Source organism: Arabidopsis thaliana, chromosome 2 (genome assembly GCF_000001735.4).
Source record: "Arabidopsis thaliana chromosome 2, partial sequence".
In the NCBI taxonomy this organism is placed as follows: Eukaryota; Viridiplantae; Streptophyta; class Magnoliopsida; order Brassicales; family Brassicaceae; genus Arabidopsis; species Arabidopsis thaliana.
Genome location: NC_003071.7, coordinates 3,014,835 through 3,033,823, shown reverse-complemented (window position 1 = coordinate 3,033,823; position 18,989 = coordinate 3,014,835). Strand labels below are relative to the sequence as shown.

The window sequence follows — 18,989 nt, the reverse complement described above, 5'->3', positions numbered from 1 at the left end:
ATATAGTGAATATTTTGGAGGCCAAATTATAAGAATGTTTAATACACATATAATAATATAATTATTTTACTAAGGTTAAAAAAAAAAATAAAAATAAACAGAAATAGTCGTTAACCAAAAAACCGCGAACATGATACCATATCGTCGAGGTTATCAGAGTAGCAAAAATTGCAAAATTAATAAAATACATGTGTACAATTCGTGCTAATGTGACCTGGCCGACAACAACGGCCGCACCTAGGTCGAACCATTCTACGTTGTTTAGTAGGAGGAAGACATAAAATTTGACATCCGTTAATCTCTCGTGAGTGAGGCGTCCATCAACAAACTCGTTGTAAGCTGCAATTCCACCATTGTATGATTCTCAACGCCCAAAACGGTAGTGAGCATTAACCAACGTTTGATAAGCCCAAGATTTACTCATATAAGCGAACATGGCTAATGGATTATTCTGAGAAAGGCATTTCAAGAAAAACTTGTGGTAAGAAGAATGGGGCACGGTCCACCATATGGAATGTTCAGATTTATCAAGCCTGACTCGACTCAACGTTTCATTCGACATCACAGCTTCAGTGCCTTCCCGACCGGCTTGAATCCAGGCCTTCAAATCATCAACACTGTTTTCAGACACGAGACTAACAATCTTTGCAAGAATGGTGACCGGAATGTGAAATTCCCGAAACACAGCCATCTGCAAGTAAATAATGATGCATAAATAAAGTAAGCCAACTAAATAAGGAAGAAAACATATAGACAAGATCCCTACAGATTGCGTTGGATTCCAATCGACTTCCATCCGAAGAAAAAATAAGAATTTAAAGATATTTTGGTAAAGCTGATATATTAGTATAGAAGGGAAAAAGTAATATAAGTATTCCTTTATAGGGGGATGGCCCTAAAGTAATGAAGACGAAATTGAAAAATATGGCGACGGGACAGTAACCATATGTACGTGGAAAACGAGTTAACATATAGACAGAAGACCAACATTATTGACAGAGAAATGTATCAGAAATCCATAGCAGCTGAACATATCTCGTTGACCATATACTATTGGAAATGCTATTAAGTATGAAGAATAAATGTTTTAAAAAAAGGAAGTTCATTTGATGTGGGTATAAGACTTACTGTTGGAGGGAGATCAATCTCGAATAAAATCGTAAGAAGTTTGCTAGAGACAGAGTTGTAGCAATGAAAAGACAAAAGACCAACATTATTGCCAGAAAATTATATCATAAACAAATTTTATAGCAGCTGAACATAAAACAATGACCAAAAACTTTTGGAAACAACAACAAGTATGAAGAATAAATGTTTAAAGAGAGGAAGATCATTTGGTGATCATAGAAGACTAACTGTTGGAAAGGAGAGCAAGCTCAAAGAACATATTCACGATGTGTGTGAATCGATTGTATTGAATCGACGTTGTTGTTGGGTTTTTGTTTATGTTATGCAAAACATAATTTGGATGATTTAAAGACAAATAATTATTCATGACTGTCATAACATAAAGGAACTAATATTCTTCCCAAATATATTTAAAGGACATCCGAAAACATTGATGAGAAATTAACATAAGATCATTCGAAATAATTGTGTTCGCTAACATGTGGACAACAATGAAGAAAAAATAAGACATACTCCATAAAACGGTGGCTAGGCTCGATATATCCTGATTTACTCGATATTAACATTGTATTGAATCGACGTGGTTTATGGTTCTGTTGATGTAGTACTTTTGATTATATTATGTAAAACATAATTTGGAAGATATAAGGTCGAACCATTATTCACGACTTTCATAATATTAAGGAACTTAGGCAGTTATATTAAAATGATATCCGAATACATGGAAGATAAATTATCAAAAGGTTCGTTACACATAATTGTGTTCGGAAACATTTGGACAGCAATGAAAAAAAAAGACATTATCCATGAACGGTGGCTTCACTCGATATATCCAGATTTAATAGACAACCTAAGGGAAAATTACAGAAGCCTAACGTTACTTTTAAAACACAAGAAATGAATTTACAAAGAAACTTCGAATTAGTAAATACATACCATTTTGATTTCTTTGACTGGCTCAATATCTGGATCGGGATAAACAGTAGATATAGGCGCATGGCTGGCGATCTTCATACGGTGACCACCATCAAAGTACGTAACAATTTTCCAAAAGGCGAGGGCAATAACTACTTTGTTGTTCCGAACGGAACGAAACTTTTTCTCTAAATCAACTGCATATTCACCATGTGCCTCGCATTGCAATATATCTTGGCTGTAAATGGTGAATCTATGTGGACAGAGTTAATAAAAATAAATAGAAAACCCTATAAAAAGGTAGTGAAGAAAAGTACTTGCTATCGATGAACCTGAATTGAAGCTTGAATCCGTCCATATCGGACCCATTTGGCGCACTATTGGTCAGCCAGTCGAAATCAATGAGTGCCCCAAGCAAGTCTGAGACAAATATTAAGTGTAAGTCAATATTAAAGTAAATATTTGGAGAAATATCATGAGAAAATAGGGTAATACTTACCAACCAGAGTATCTTTCCGAACTGAGTGTTCGAGAATGTAATCAAATGGAGTAAAGTTGTTAAGTAAAACGGTTCCCTTCGGCTATGATGAAGTAACAACGGTTTGCTACAAAAAAAAAGATTCGAAACTCAAGGGGAGTGGATCTTATGCATTCTGAATTAGGCCGCACGAGGAAAGTACTGATCATTTTCCATTGATTCTCTATGAGCCTGTCATAATAGAAAGCAGAAAACCGAGTTCCAATTGTTACCTCTATCCTCTTGCCCTAATAAAACAAACACTCGTATTATATTACGCATCGAAATCAACAGAAAATGAAATCAAAGATTACAAATAAACTATTACCGCTTCATCTTGCAAGATAAGATGCAATTCAAAGGAGTGATCATTTAGCATTTTCTTGTAAATCCGAAGAATCATAACACATATCGTCCAACCAGTTATTAAGGGAGACAACTCGTACAAACGGTGGTAGTTTTCCATAATGAACAGAGGCGAATACGAGTGTGGTACAAATGATAATGGAGAAATATGTAGGTTTACGGTTAGTGGTGGGGCTGTCTTGGGTTAGGGGAAATAGCAAAAGGGATTTATAGAAAGTGAAAAGGTTTGTTTATTGGGAATCCTAAACGGTAGAAGTTGGAATGAAAGGAGGCGAACTGAGAGGGTGCATAATTCAATGATTGGTTGCCATTCAAAGTACGGGGTGGGACTGATCTGAACTACTAAGGAAAGTACACCATGGAATAAATGTATAGTGTCTTTGTATGTATTTGGGAAGATAATAAATATAAAAATGTATGACACGGTGAACATAAGCGATCATCCACATATATAGTTGAAAAGACGACAGATAAAAATCCAGTACATAGACGGTTGGTAGTACACATTTGTTTAAATGATAGCTATAAAAAGGAAAATATGCATAAAAAATACGTTTCAATCAACATAAAAATACGAACTCCATAAAATAAAAAGTTGATCGAATCCTGAAAAGGAATGGGGGAGAGGTAAAGAACAGAAAATAAAAATGAATGACAACTTGAACATAACCGATCATCCACCGTGAACAGTGTTCTGAACTACTAAGGAAAGTTCTCTGAGGAATTAATGTACAATGTCTTTGTATGTATTTGGGAAGATACTAAATATAAAAATGTATGACACTGTGAACATAAAAGATCATCCACATAGATAGTTACAGATTAATATCCAGTAGAGAAACGGTTGGTAGTACATATTTGTTTAAATGATAGCGATATGAAAGGGGGAAAAATGCATAAAACCTAAGTTTAAATCAGCATAAAATACGAACCCCATAAAATAACAAGTTGTCGAAACTATTGATTGAAAGAAACGAGGATTACATACTCTGTGATCAATCCATTTTTGAGGCAAGACAATATCCAAGATAAAAGAGTTGTTTACAAGGCCTCCATCAGGACAAAGATGCTCCCTATATAAAAGGATTAGATCCTACTATTAAGATATTTATAAAGAAAATGAAAGGGGGAAGTGAAACTTACGTGTCTGGAAATTTGGAAAGAATCTGTTGGAAGGACGGCCAGTCAGGATCATCTTTAGAGGGCAAAATTTTGAAAATGTCAATAGGAGGCCTATTAATAAAGGTAGACACCAATCCAGCCTCTTCTTGATCCAATAAGGTTAGGTCTCTCGGCCTTACAGGGGATGAGTCACTAAGGACTAGAGGCTTGAGCATTTCTTTTTCTCCATCCAATGGACTGGCCGTATCCTATAAATAAAACTTTAAAAAACAGTAACGCTCATCTGTTAGGTAATGAATAATGTAGCAACAAGCTTTGTCTCCTTGTTGTGGGCCTTATCTTCGGTGTCGAAAATAGATTCCTTGGGCTTCAATTCAGTATCATATATAGGGGGATCAACAACAAAACTAGAAGATCCAGAAAACTATCAAAGCATACAGAATCATTAGCATGACAATCTGGCCGAGATAGTGCAGTATTATAATAAGTAATAACATTAATAGAGCATCACAAACCCCAAGGTATGGTATTATAGCAAATGATGTTTCTGATGGAGGATATGAGTGAATTGAATCAAATTCCAGGTATAATCATTATGAATGCTTATATAGTATGCATAGTGGACAATCAAAAATGGATAAGAATACAAAAAAAACTGGACATATGAACATATTAATGTGGATAAGCCAAAAGAAAATGCCTTACAGTAGTTGAACAGAAGGACAGCACTTCATCCCATGTTCCATTAAGGATATTTGAAACGGGTGCTTACATTGTGGTGTATTTATAATACTTATGCAAAAACAATGTAAAAATAAAGTATATGTATTTGGAATGGTATGATGTACCTGATTATGGATTGGGGTCTTGAACACTTGTTCACCATTAGGCTGATACTGTGAAACATGATATGGAACAGGAAAGATAAATGGATCCATGACCAAATCTGACTGATACATGAAAGTAACAATTATTCATGCACATCAGGAATGTAGTGGTGAGTAGAAAAAGAAACATTAATTATTTTAAAATTAACAAATTGTAAAATTGTATTGTCTTTTATTTTTCAAATGACAAAAATGAATCCTCTTGAAAATATAGAAACACAACAGAAGCTAAAAGTGTTAAAAATAGTCTACACCGGAGGTCAATGTGTAAAATACCCTGGAAATTCAATCTCTGTGATGATTACTCAATCATTTATTTTTTTAAAGGGGATGCCTCAAATAAAAGATTAGGATGATTACTCAATCATTTATTTTCTTAAATGGTACCTCAGGAAATTCAATCTCTCGGTTTAATGTCCCATCATTCAAAAGACCCTGGAAAAGTCAATAAATTTAAAAATAGTAATATTAATGAACATCTCTAACATGAATGTAAAATAGACCAAACCGCCTGGATACAATGTTGTATTAAATAATTAACTCTCAAGCTTGGATACAATGTTTAGCAAAGACTCATTTACAACTTACGATATTGATATCCACAGAAGGGAATTCTTGAGGTTTATCCTGTTGTATGCAAAAAGATGGAAGTGGAGTTATAACTAAATACAGTTATGAAACAAGTAGTAGGATATAAGATCAAGAAGGTCAGTATTTACAACTTGAGCAGATAGAGGGGGTTCAGACGCTTCAGGAACCACATCAGGTGAAACCTAGAGAAAAATCAGAATGGAATATTCAATATCAGTTTGCATATATAGTTTGATGTACCAAAGACAATGTATATGTGATGTACTACCTTAAGAGGTTGAGAAATAACAGTTGGTACATCAAGTCCAACTTCTTCAGACTGTCATATATGAGAGAATGGAGTGAGACACATATTTGTACTTGTGAAACATTGAAAGTAAATCGAAAAGTATACAACTTTGGGGGATTGTTCCTTAAGATTTCCAAAGGAAGAACTACTATAATGAAACTAAACAGAGTAACTAGTATTTTTACCTCTTTGTCCGTATTTTCAGATTGGTGTTCAGTGAGTGCGGTGTTGAAGGACTCTATTGTTTCTTCCATCTAAAAAAACATAGATGAAGACATTCTATGCTTAGTAAAACACACGCAACATGTAAGAGAGTGATGAGAGCAATGAACATACCTGAATATCATCAAGACGACTAGACAGCTAAACGAAAATAGCAATGTTATGAAGGAGCCTATAAAGTGCTTGACATGAGGGTGGAAATAACCAAAAAATGAGTCCAGTTCAGTACTTGTGGTTCAGAGTTACGGTCAAGACCACCTAACGGATGTTCAAAATGAGTCCAATCTTGTTCACCAGTATCCTTTCCAAAGAGCTCTCGAAGAAAGGTGGGTTTTGCTCTCCATCTAGCATGCATGAATCTTGAGGTTGTTTCTGAAGCAGAGTTACGGACGAGTTTCTTGAAGCGGAACATTGAGGGTTTTGCTCTGCGTGTAGCATGTAGGAATCTAGAGTCCCTAAACCTGTTCTGAATAAGTGTATTACGGTCGCTGACTTTCTTTAGTTGAGCTTTAAGAACACCAATTTTATTTTCAAGAGAATCAACACGAGCAGCCAAATCTTGTGAAAGAGATGGTGGTAAGTCAGGATTGAGATGGGTTGACCTTCTACGTTTGACTGAGCCTTTTGGAGAATTCAACAAAGGCTTCATCTTCTTCTTCTTGTTGGAACGAGTCTTCGAAGGGGGATGGGGGGGGGGGGTACAGATTTCTTAACCTTAACAATGTCAATAAGGTCCAAAGACATGACGCCACCAGGCCATTCATACTTTGCAAACCCATAACCCGATTGAATCTTCTCTAACATATAGGACACCTTCTTGTCCCTAACTTCATCATCCTACTCATACAAACTGGCGTTCCCCATTTCGATTAGAGACTCCTCAGTTACCTGCAATTACATAGAAATGAATGAAGAAAGTGGGAAGCTACAAAATGGGGAAAACAAAAAAAATTGAATCATACATCACGATCTTGTTCAACAGCATGAACATCAGCTAGGAGACGGGATTGACGAGGAATCCACACATTATCCCAGTCTAATATAACTATATCGTCCGAAGGGTCTGTAAGAGGAAGTGCCAGAGTTTACATTAAGGCTCATGTGTCCCTTCCATATGTTTCTTAATGAAACATAGATAATCAAACTTGGAATATACATTAAGTCGAGCGTCTGGGTAACGTATGGTTCCGTACAACCGTGGTGGCAAATCATTATCCCAAAAAACGGGATCAAGAAAAGCAGCCTTGCCTGAACAATTTAAAACGTTGTTTAGTTATAGAAGATGAAAACGACAGAGAAGAGTGACAAAACGAATCTAGGTTAAAGTTATTTACCTGTTAAGGTAGCGACTGGTGGAACTATGTTAGGATCTTCGGTAATTTCGGCCATTTTTGACAGAAATGAAGGGAGACCACGGAAGAATTGAAAGAAAATAACCGAGTATGGTGGATTATGGCTTTTACCAGAAGCGCACTAATTTGAATCGAGAAGGGTATGTTCAAGAGATGGTGGATAAGGTAAAAAAGAGTAAAGTGATGAGGACCGGTTAGGGTTGGTTTTCGGTTGGACGACTGAACTTCCGCCAAGGGTGTTACGGTAATTGTAAACGCGGAAAAGATGGGAATAAGATCAAAAAGTGTGCCAGTTTTGGGAAGTGTTATAAATGATTAAAATTTTAAATAAAGTGTCCTAACATGCAAATATTTCGTATTTTAGATTGGTTATAGACGACATGTGAATTTCGGGTATCAAATATATAACTCCCAAATAAGGCGATAAAGCAGGTGAAACCCTAAATTGAGCTTTGATTCTGCTTCTCCAGCAACGACGCTCTTTTGCTAGTTGTCGGAGAGGCCATCTCTCCTTTCCCTTTCTCTCTGTTTGTCTCCTTCTCCATCTAGCCTTTGTTGCTCCAATGGTGGCCTCTCCGAGAATTGCTCTTTGCCTCTTGTTGGTGGTGAAACTGCGTCAACCACGCTCAGTTTGGGATAGATTGCTTGCTTTCCTGGTGAACTCTGAAATTCGACGCTCATGGACGGCGCTGGTTTAAGGCTTAACCTCCGGCGAGTTGGGCATCAGATCTATCGTTGTGCGTATAGGGTTCTCCGTTTCTGGTTTTGGTTTTGATCCGGCGTTTGTAGCAGGGTCGTGGCTCTTAACGGCGAGACCATCCTCCATTTCTGTGAAACCGGTGGTGCATCGCCGGATTTCTTCACTTGTCGTCGTTCCTCGTGTTTTTGGCTCTTTTGCTACATCAGCGGGAGCCTTGGTAAGCAGACCTTCTCTTCTCGGTCTCTCTTACCTTAGTTTTTCCTCCAGCTGCGGTGGTAGTGTGTTTGAAACCGGCGAGAGTCTCTTTTGGAGGCAAGTCTCAGAACCTTTTTGGTTCTTCGGCTTGATCGTGGCGGTTAGAGGCATTGTGGGTTGGTTGTTGGTGGACAGTGTCTCTCCTCCTTTAGTGGGTTGAAGAAGGTGGCAAGTTCCTCAGCCATGGATATGGTTTCTCTGTCTCCATTTTTCTTCGTCCCCGACACATTTCTACGGTTACTTTAAGGTAGAGTTTTGTAGTTTCAGGTTTTGTTGGTGTCGGTTCTCTTTGCGATTTTGAGCTTCTAGTTGCATTGGCAAGGTTGTTGAGTGTTGAATAGAGGCGGCGAATAAGTCTAAGTGGCATCACTAATTCTTTGAGTTAGTGTAGAAGTCCGCGCTTGCCTATGCGTTTTTGCGTTAGTTCTCGGAGAAACTATAAGCTTCTATCTCGAGATTTTGTGGACATGTTTCGGATAGTTTTGCTCGTGGCAACTAAGATGAGGACTCCAATACTTCGGTCTTGTGGCAATCACGCAAATTTCCAAGCCTCGCGAGCTCGGAATCGGTGTTTCACCTCGCAGCCTATCTTTTTGCATTTAGAAGCGATCTATCGCAATTTGAGTAGTAATGTTGTATTTATCTTCTGTATATTGCTTTATTCTGTTCCTTGTAATCTTTGTAATTCTGTTAAAAAAACTAAAATGGTATAAAACTTAATCTTTTACCAAAAATATATATATATATATATATATATATATAACTTTAGAACATTAACTCTAAAATAAACCCAGCAACTATATCACACATATCTGCTCAAATTTTAATCTTGAGAAAACCATTTTTTTAACCTTATAAGTGATATTAGGTAATACTTTAAACCTTGATATTTTTATTAGTATTATAAACCTACAAACTGTTTTATTAACACTTTAAACCTTCAAATTAAGTTTTCTATTAGTTTTGTCCTAAAAGATAACCGAACCATAACTCCCGTCGACAAAAAATTTAAACGTATTTTTTTTAATGAAATAATTCAACATTAAAAATAATTTAATTTTACTTTTTGACATTAAATAGTTTTTTTGTTTCGTCAATCAAAATAAATTTACTTTTTGAGGTTAAAAAGAAAAAAAAATAACACATTTTACTCAGAGGAAATCAATTTCCACTACTACATGCAGAGGTGGAAGCTCTTCTTTGTACGATGAAGTGTATGAATGGTGCCGACAACCAAGATGTAGTTGTTCTTACAGACTGTTCAAATCTGGTGTAGATGGTGTCTTTTCCAACCGAATGAACAACTTTCTTAGTGTATTTGGAGGAGTTACAGAGCGACAATGATGAGTTCACAAGGTATTCTTTATCTTTAATCTTTAGTAGCTAATGTTAAAGCGGATATTTTGACACGAAAAGATCGTACCCAACCGATTTATATTATATATGTAAACAATATTCTTCACGAATGACTCGTTTATTTTTGGATGACAAAAAAAAACACGTTTTAGTTTTCTGTTGACATGACTCTATTATCTTTTAGAAAGATCCAAACAGAAAATTTACTTTGAGGTTTGAGTGTTAGTAAAATAAGTTTGAAGGTTTATAGTAAAACTTGTTTTTCGCTTTTTTAACGTCAAAAGTAAAATTATATCATTTTTTGTCATCCATTTTAAAAAAAAAAAAATTATATCATTTTTAACATCAAAAATTAAAATTATATCATTTTCTAAATCAAAAGTAAAAATATTATGATTAAGGAGATACACAAATACTATTTTACGTCAAAAGATAAAACTATTTCGTAAAAAAAAGTTCTTTTTTTTGCCGTCTAAACTTACTATTTATTACAAATTTTGAAAACTGTTACATAGACGATTCTACCACGGACAATTCTTTCTGACCCTTATTAGATCCATGACAAACGACACATTCTTCTCCTTCTCCATGCGCTTGATGGACATCTTCAATTATCTGCGTAGAATCTTGGCGAACGACTATAATTGTACTTCGTTGTAGATCTTCTACACACTTGTCTCCATTAATCTGCAAATCTGCTAATAAATCGCAGTAGCAAGACTCGAACTCAAACCTCTTATTGTAGAAGCATTAATGAACAACTGGTTAACTAACCACTAGGTCAAGAGGGCTTCCAAAAAAAAAAAAAGTTCGTTTTACTTTTCAGTTAATTTTGGTTTTTGTTAACGGAAGTTAATGTTCCGTTATTTTTAAGACCACATAAACAGAAAATTTTTATTTAGAGATTTAAAATATTAATAAAATTAATTTAGAAATTTATATTACTAATAAAAATATGTTAAAGTTTAGAGAAATTCCCACAAATAGCACACTTTTAAGTTTTTTGGACAAAAATAGCATTAAAAAGTTTTTTAGACATAAATAGCACTCAAATAATTATTTGAGAAATTCCTAAAAGTAAGATTAAACAAGTTTTATGGACAATAATAATAGGGATATTTGCAAAACTGCCCTTATTCTAATAACCTTTTGTAAAAATGCCCTTTCCTGAAGGCCATTTTTAAAACTACCCCTTCTAATATGGCAAATGACTGTCTTACTCTTACTGAATGATTAGGTTTCACATTCGTTTCACAAACTTCTTCGTTTTGGCACAAACTTCTTCGTTTTGGCACAAACTTCTTCGTTTTGGCCGGCGAATTTCCTCTCCGATTTCACTCAAAATCGCCGGCGAATTTCCTCTCCGATTTCACTCAAAATCGCCAACGAATTTCCTCTCCGATTTCACTGAAAATCGCCGACGAAATTTCTCTCTGAGAAACCCCAAAATCGCCGACGAATTTCCTCTCCGATAAACTTGTTCTTCGCTGAAGGATTCAGATCATTTCTCTACGACGCAAACAATCCCCAGAGATATCGATAGATCCGACGGTAACCGTTTTTATAATCGATTTTATAGTCGATTTTATAGTAGATCTGACGATGTTTCATAACATGTTTTGCAGATGGATTCAGAGAGTGAAATCCTTACATTGCCTGAACAGATATACAGAGAAGGTGAAGAATCTATTACACTGGGAACCGTTCAACAATACTCGGATTGGAATTTAGTTAGTAAAGTAGAGGAAGCTTTAGGCGAGTGTTTCTTGGTCCTCTAGTTGAATTGGGACCAAAAATGAAGGCTAAGAAGGGAATCAGATTTTCTGGAAAATCTTTCACTATCTCATGAAGCAGAGAGTAAAAACAAAAGGATCAACTCTTTGGTTTAGAGTTGATTCTCAACCTATCCGTTTCTCCTTGAGAGAGTTCTATCTCACAACAGGTAATAAAGTTTTACAATCGTTTTTAAAGCTTAATTAACTGTCGTAGAATGATTTACAAGGCATTTGCAAGGCATTTGCATAACTGTTTGCGTAGTTTACAATCGTTTTTAAAACATAAGTGTCACAGATAATTTACAAGAGATTTTAAAAGCTTTTAAAAGGGGTTTACTTCATTAACAATCGTTTAAGAAGCATAAGTTAGTGGCAGATAATGATTTACAAGGGATTTTAAAAAGGGTATGCATGGTTTACAACCGTTTTTAGGCATAAGTAACTAGCATAGAATAATTTACAAGGGATTTTAAAAGCTTAAAGAAGTGTTAAACACGTTTACAAGGGATTTTAAAAGCATAAGTAAGTGTCGTAAAACGATTTACAAGGGATTTTAGAAGTGTTTGCATAGTTTACAATCGATTTTAAAACATAAGTAAGTGGCATAGAATATTTACAAGAGATTTTAAAACCTTTTCTAAGGGTTAAACATGATTTACAATCATTTTTTAAGCATAAGTAAGTTGAATAGAATGATTTACAAGGGATTTTAAAAGCTTTTAGAAGGGTTAAACATGATTTACAATCGTTTTTAAAGCATAAGTAAGTGTCATATAATGATTTACAAGGGATTTTAAAAGTGTCTGCATGGTTTACAATCGTTTTTAAAGCATAAGTAAGTGGCATTGAATGATTTATAAGGGATTTTAAAAGCTTTTAAAAGTGTTAAACATGATTTACAATCGTTTTTAAAGTATTTACTATAAAACCTGTAATAATAGTCTCGACACTGTCTTTTGTTCATACAGGAATTCAATGTGAACCTGTTCATAGGGAACTTCGACGAAAGGGGAAAGATCCTGTAAAAGAACCATACTTTTGGGCTAGTAAAGAATCCTATACCCTTGGTGATCTCGAAGATCGATTGTTTTTAAAACCTAAGGAAGGTGAATAAATCGTGTTTGAAAGATTTTTAGCCGTTTTTAAAAGATAGGCAGTGTTAGATATGTATTTACAAGGGATTTTAAAGACTTCTTAATGGGGTTTTAAAAGATTGAAATTCGTTTTTAAAGGATAGGCAGTGTTCGATAAGATTTTACAACGGATTTTAAAAGCTTTTTAAAAGTGATTTACATGACTAATAACTGTGTCCTGGCTTGTATTTGGGAACTTGTAATTATTTATACAGGTTGAATACAGAGATCATCATTCTACTTGCAATGTTGAAGAAACAGAAAAACAAGAGAATCCCAAACAAGGCGATGAAGAAATGGAAAGAGAAGAAGGAAAAGAAGAAAAAGTAGAAGAACATGATGAATATAATGATGCTGCAGATCAAGAAGCGTATATAAATTTGTCAGATGATGAAGATAATGATACTGCACCCACAGAGAAAGAATCACAACAAAAAAAAAGAAGAAACAAATGTCTGCTTTCCTTAACTTTTTAAAAAGACATGATAAAATTGTCAAAAAATAAAAATTTTGTTTTGATGTTTTGGTTTACAGGTTCCAAAAGAAGAAAACGTAGAAGAACATGATGAACATGATGAGACTGAAGATCAAGAAGCATATGTAATTTTGTCAGATGATGAAGATAATGGGACTGCACCCACAGAGAAAGAATCACAACCTCAAAAAGAAGAAACAACAGAGGTCTGCATTCCTTAATTGTTTAAAAAGACATGATAAAATTGTCAAAAAATAAAAATTTGTTTTGATGTTTTGGTTTACAGGTTCCAAAAGAAGAAAACGTAGAAGAACATGATGAATATGATGAGACTGAAGATCAAGAAGCATATGTAATTTTGTCAGATGATGAAGGTAATGGGACTGCACCCACAGAGAAAGAATCACAACCTCAAAAAGAAGAAACAACAAAGGTCTGCATTCCTTAGTTGTTTTAAAAGGCATGATAAAATTGTCAAAAAATAAAAATTTGTTTGGATGTTTTTGTTTACAGGTTCCAAAAGAGACCAAGAAAGATGATGAAGATGTTAATCAAACACCACTCTCTACGCAAGAAGAAGAAATCACCCAGGGACAGAGCAGTCGTAAGTTCTTTTTACATTCACAGATGATTGCCTTGATAAACAACTTCTAAATATATTTTTTTTGTTTTTGTATCAGTTCAAACTCCTTTGACGCCGGTCATGTTGAGTCAGGAAGTAATGGAAGAAATTGACCTAAAAGTTAAAAAATGGGCGAAAAACAAATTAATAAGAGATCTACTATCGTCACTTGAAGAAGTAAGTTAAATTACATCATTGTTTTGCTGCAAAAGGTTTTAATTCTTATCATTTTGGAATTTTTACATTTCAGATTCTTTGGCCCGACAGTAAATGGCAAAAAGTCGAAATTTGGGAAATGTAGGACGAGAAGAAATACAAATTAGCATTAAAGAAAGCAACGTTACTCATTCATCGTGACAAACTGCCTCGAGCTCATCCAGAAGTGAAATACCTAGCTGAACAAATCTACAAGATAATAATTGTTAGTGTTAAACTCTTCCTTTGTATAACGATATATCTTTAAAAACTTGAATATTATTGTTATGCAAAAAATAACTTACAGCTTAAATTTTATTTGCAGGTAGAGAAAGACAGAGCTACTAAGGCAAAAATGGATTTAGTTCTTTAGACTGACTTATTTCAAACATGTTTATTTTACTTTTGTTATTTGGAATCTATGATTGTACTTGTATTTTAATTATGACTGTCAAATCTAATCAAAATGCTTTACTATTTTCAACTGCTTATGGTTTTATAAGAATTATCATGATTTACAAGTGATTTTAAAGGCATAAACAGCTTATATGCATAACGAAAGATTTATATGACATTTTAAAGGATTTGTAAAGCCTTGCAAACGAATTAACAAGAGTTTACATGGTTTGCTATCGGTTTTTAAGGATAGTAAAGTGGTAAAGCATGATTTACAAGGGATTTTAAAAGCTTTTAAAAGGGGTTTACTTGATTAACAATCGTTTTAAGAAGAATAAGTTAATGTCAGAAAATGATTTATAAGGGATTTTAAAAGCTTGTAAAAGTGTTTAACTTGATTCACAATTGTTAAAAGTATATGTAAGTGGCATAACAAAATATTTACAAGGTATTTTAAAAGGATTTTCAAAGACGTTTTAAACAGGCTTTTACAAAATATTTAAAAAGGTAAATTATTGGAATTACTATTAAAATTACTTGTAAAGTTTGATAGTAATTTTAGTAAACGACTTACAAGACATTTTAAAAGATTCAAGTTAAAAGCTTGTAAAAGTGTTTAACTTGATTTACAATCGTTTAAAGTATATGTAAGTGGCATAACGAAAGATTTACAAGGTATTTTAAAAGGATTTAAACAGACATTTTAAATAGGATTTTACAAGAGATTTTAAAAGGTAAAATATTGGAATAACCTTCAAAATTACTTGTAAAAGTTTGATAGTAATTTTAACAAACGAGAGTAATAACACGACACAATGAAGAAAATATTAAAAACCCCAACAATATTCAATTCTCTGGAGATAAAGATATATCTAAATTGCAGCAACACAAGTTGATTTGTTGTGACCCGACTGACCACACCTACTGCATTTGTGTAATTTTGGTTTTGGCTGAGACCTTCCATGCTCCCAAACAGAAGGTATCCTCTTTTTCTTCCGTCTGCCACTAGGTACACGAGTAGAAGGTGGTAGACAAATAACTTCACTAATAGTTTCTGGAATCTCCCAATATTCCATATCACCATTTGGGTGAATGCTCTCTGAATATGCTTGACGCCACCTATAAATTACAGCGATGTAAACTGAGATTAAAACCACATAAACACAGATAAAACCATAAAAAGAGATATTAAAACATTTAAAAACGCTTGTAAAGTTGTGAAGAATAAAGATAAAACCTGTAAGTAGAATGAAACTCATCAACAAACATGTTTTCGTTCAGATTGATATGTTTAGCAGAAGTAATTCCATGTGCGCAAGGAAATTTATCAATATCAAACATACAGCATGTGCAAGTCCTTTTGTCCAGATTAACCAAATGCGTTTTGGTATCTCCTTTTACCTCAAACTCTTCTTGATTAACTTGACAAACCTCAAGCCATCGTGTTGAAGTATCATATGACGCTTTCAATTTCTTCCCTACATTTCTAGTAACAGCAGACGGATGTTGACTACTCTCTTCACGTCGCTCATTAAACCACCATGTCATAATAGATCTGATTGACTCAAATAGGCAAACAATCGGATACTCGCGGTTCTGTTTCAACAAGGCATTAACAGATTCAGCTAGATTAGATGTCATGATGTTATACCGATTTGAAGGAGAATAAGCTCGAGACCATTTCCTAACGTCTACCTCCCAAAGATATTGTGCTAACTTTTTATCACTATTAGTGATTTCCCAGAACAAAGAATCAAATTCTGTCTTCGTGTAAACTCTAGAAACCGCATAGTAAACTGGAATAAGTGAAGAACCTCTGAAATGGGTTTCCAAGTTTTTTTGCAAATGAAAAGTGCAAAGTCCATGATGAGCAAGTGGATAATTCCCTGAAAGTCCGCTTGCAATAGAAGCAGCTCGGTCAGACACAAAAACTAAATCATTCTCATCAGGGATTATATTCAGCAAACACTTCAAAAACCAGTCCCATGACGCGTCATTTTCAGAGTCAACTATTGCAAAAGCAATAGGATACAAATTAAAATTCCCATCCTGAGCTGAGGCACCAAGCAAAGTCCCTTTAAACTTTGATGTCAGATGGGCACCATCAATAGATATGACTTTTCTCATCAACTTATAACCTCTAATTGATGCACCAAAAGCCAGAAACGCATACTTAAACTTATTAGCAGAATCTTTTTTGAAAAAAGTGATAGAACCTGGATTCGTCACTTGTACCCTGTGGAACCACCTCGGTAAAACCTCAAAACTATCATCAGGTAAACACCTCGCAAGTTCTGCTGCATGTTCTTGAACTCTCCAAGCCTTCGAATAATTGATTCCAACTCCATGATCTTTTCTAAATATTTCTATCAGCTATTTAGGTCTGAGGGGAAGCTTTCCTCCTTCAAAATGGTTACTTATCAATCTTCCTAATGTCCTTGCAGATGCTTGACGATGACTAACATTCCTTAATAAGAGTCACAACAGTGATGACTAACATACTTCCGAATAACATACCTCTCGGATCCACCAGCCCTAGTTGCACGTAGTCTCCAAATACAGTTTTCATCAATACAATGAAGAACATACCTCGTGAGATCTGATTTCACTGTATGAAACTCAAAGTTGTGCTTCACTGCAAACATCCGCAACGTGAATACCATTTTATCTTTGTCTTTGAAAATTTTTCCAATAAACAAAGAATCAGCATCACTTAGACCAGTTGAAAACGCAGAACTAGAATACTGTTGATCAAGAATACTAGATGTTTCAGATACACAGACCTCAATAATCCTAGAGGTTAACCTCGGCTGCCAAAATAAAAAGTTTACCTCAAACATCAATCTATCTTAAATAATGATTTTACAAGGATTTTTAAAAGGGGTTTAAAAACGTTAATAATGATTTTACAAGGGATTATTACCTGAGTAGTAGATGCAGAATGAGAAGCAAAAGGATTTGAAGTCGTCTCAGCCTGTAATAAACACAATCACTGACTTAATAATGATTTTACAAGGATTTTTAAAAGGGGTTTAAAAACGTTAATAATGATTTTTAAAAGGGATTATTACCTGAGTAGTAAATGCAGAATGAGAAGCAAAAGGATTTGAAGTCGTCTCAGCCTGTAATAAACACAATCACTGACTTAATAATGATTTTACAAGGATTTTTAAAAGGGGTTTAAAAACGTTAATAATGATTTTACAAGGATTTTTAAAAGGGGTTTAAAAACGTTAATAATGATTTTACAAGGATTTTTAAAACGATTAGTACCTGAGCAGTAGGGACAAAATGAGAAACAAAAGGATTTGAAGTAGTCTCAGCCTGTAATAAGCACAATCACTGACTTAATAATGATTTTACAAGGATTTTTAAAATTATTACACAAGAAGGTTATTGAAAAACCTGCTCAACTGTCACAGAAATTTGCTCTACAGTCAAACATAACTGAAGCAATCCTCCACTCTGTGAGAATTTGTGCATAAAAGTTGCAAGCTGTCTATCGTTCCTAAAATAAAGAGGATGAGATTGTATGGTTGTAGACGTGGAGACTAACTTGTAACTAAGCTTCAAAGAATTGGTTGAACTATCTATTTGAAAATCCTCTACAAGAATATCAACCAACGCGTGATAGGTAATGTGCTCATCAATGAGCACTAAAGAAGCTCCCAATTCAATGTCTAATTCAAATTCCCAAGTCATATTGTTTGTCAACTTCCACAAGCCACAAACAGAATACAATTCTAGCATTATAACCTGATAAGATAATTAACAACAAAATCAACACCCACAAAAACACTGTCACTACAGAGAAAAGCAAGGTTTACAAATCGTTTTAAAGCGTAAGTAAGTAGCATAGAATAATTTACAAGAGATTTTAAAAGCTTTGAAAAGTGGTTAACATGGTTTACAAATCGTTTTAAAGCGTAAGTAAGTAGCATAGAACAATTTACAAGGGATTTTAAAAGCTTTGAAAAGTGGTTAACATGGTTTACAAATCGTTTTAAAGCGTAAGTAAGTAGCATAGAATAATTTACAAGGGATTTTAAAAGCTTTGAAAAGTGGTTAACATGGTTTACAAATCGTTTTAAAGCGTAAGTAAGTAGCATAGAATAATTTACAAGGGATTTTAAAAGCTTTGAAAAGTGGTTAACATGGTTTACAAATCGGTTTAAAGCGTAAGTAAGTAACATAGAATAATTTACAAGGGATTTTAAAAGCTTTGAAAAGTGGTTAACATGGTTTACAAATCGTTTTAAAGCGTAAGTAAGTAGCATAAAATAATTTACAAGGGATTTTAAAAGCTTTGAAAAGTAGTTAACATGGTTTACAAATCGTTTTAAAGCGTAAGTGGCATAGATCTATCACGAAAGCATATGCAAAAGAGGTAAACACTAAATCAGAACCAAAATCTATTACGAAATAGTATAACGAATTCACATAAGCAAATCTATCACGAAACAGTCTAACGAATTCAAAAGGATTTTAGAACAGTATAACGAATTTACAAGGATTTTAGAAACAAATTCAATCATCAAATCTCAAACAAAATTCAAATTCGAAGCTGAAGCAAATGTCAAACTGTCGATTGAATCAGAATTTAAAATAACGAATTCACATAATCAACAACAAAAATCGAATAAACCAATTCGAAAACGAAGATTTAAGCTAACATTATAAAATCAAACCTGGG

At 34.3% G+C, this 18,989-nt stretch overlaps 2 protein-coding genes and 4 pseudogenes across 6 annotated transcripts; 2 read left to right on the top strand and 4 right to left on the bottom strand.

Annotated features, from left to right (window-relative positions):
* Positions 1–2,049: 2,049 nt before the first annotated feature.
* AT2G07300 lies at positions 2,050–3,026 on the bottom strand (annotated as a pseudogene; the record flags this gene model as incomplete). The annotated part of the gene is made up of 5 exons: positions 2,050–2,296; positions 2,361–2,463; positions 2,543–2,618; positions 2,713–2,808; positions 2,889–3,026.
* Positions 3,027–3,788: 762 nt separating this feature from the next.
* On the bottom strand, positions 3,789–4,263 carry AT2G07290 (uncharacterized protein; the record flags this gene model as incomplete). Its single annotated transcript, NM_126698.1, has 2 exons — positions 3,789–3,999; positions 4,070–4,263. The coding sequence occupies 2 exons, from the start codon at positions 4,261–4,263 to the stop codon at positions 3,789–3,791; spliced, it is 405 nt and encodes a 134-aa protein (NP_178739.1).
* A 207-nt stretch (positions 4,264–4,470) lies between these two features.
* AT2G07280 (uncharacterized protein) lies at positions 4,471–7,426 on the bottom strand (the record flags this gene model as incomplete). Its single annotated transcript, NM_126697.4, has 11 exons — positions 4,471–4,944; positions 5,323–5,370; positions 5,524–5,562; positions 5,658–5,708; positions 5,795–5,845; positions 6,001–6,069; positions 6,152–6,178; positions 6,267–6,710; positions 6,752–6,874; positions 7,000–7,100; positions 7,372–7,426. 11 exons carry the CDS (start codon positions 7,424–7,426, stop codon positions 4,750–4,752), a joined length of 1,203 nt encoding a protein of 400 aa, NP_178738.4. The 3' UTR covers positions 4,471–4,749.
* A 761-nt stretch (positions 7,427–8,187) lies between these two features.
* On the top strand, positions 8,188–9,083 carry AT2G07270 (annotated as a pseudogene; the record flags this gene model as incomplete). Its single annotated transcript has 1 exon — positions 8,188–9,083.
* Positions 9,084–12,125: 3,042 nt separating this feature from the next.
* On the top strand, positions 12,126–14,168 carry AT2G07260 (annotated as a pseudogene; the record flags this gene model as incomplete). The annotated part of the gene is made up of 8 exons: positions 12,126–12,153; positions 12,444–12,581; positions 12,864–12,934; positions 13,143–13,289; positions 13,370–13,516; positions 13,597–13,687; positions 13,764–13,882; positions 14,007–14,168.
* Positions 14,169–15,173: 1,005 nt separating this feature from the next.
* On the bottom strand, positions 15,174–17,998 carry AT2G07250 (annotated as a pseudogene; the record flags this gene model as incomplete). The annotated part of the gene is made up of 1 exon: positions 15,174–17,998.
* Positions 17,999–18,989: the final 991 nt, after the last annotated feature.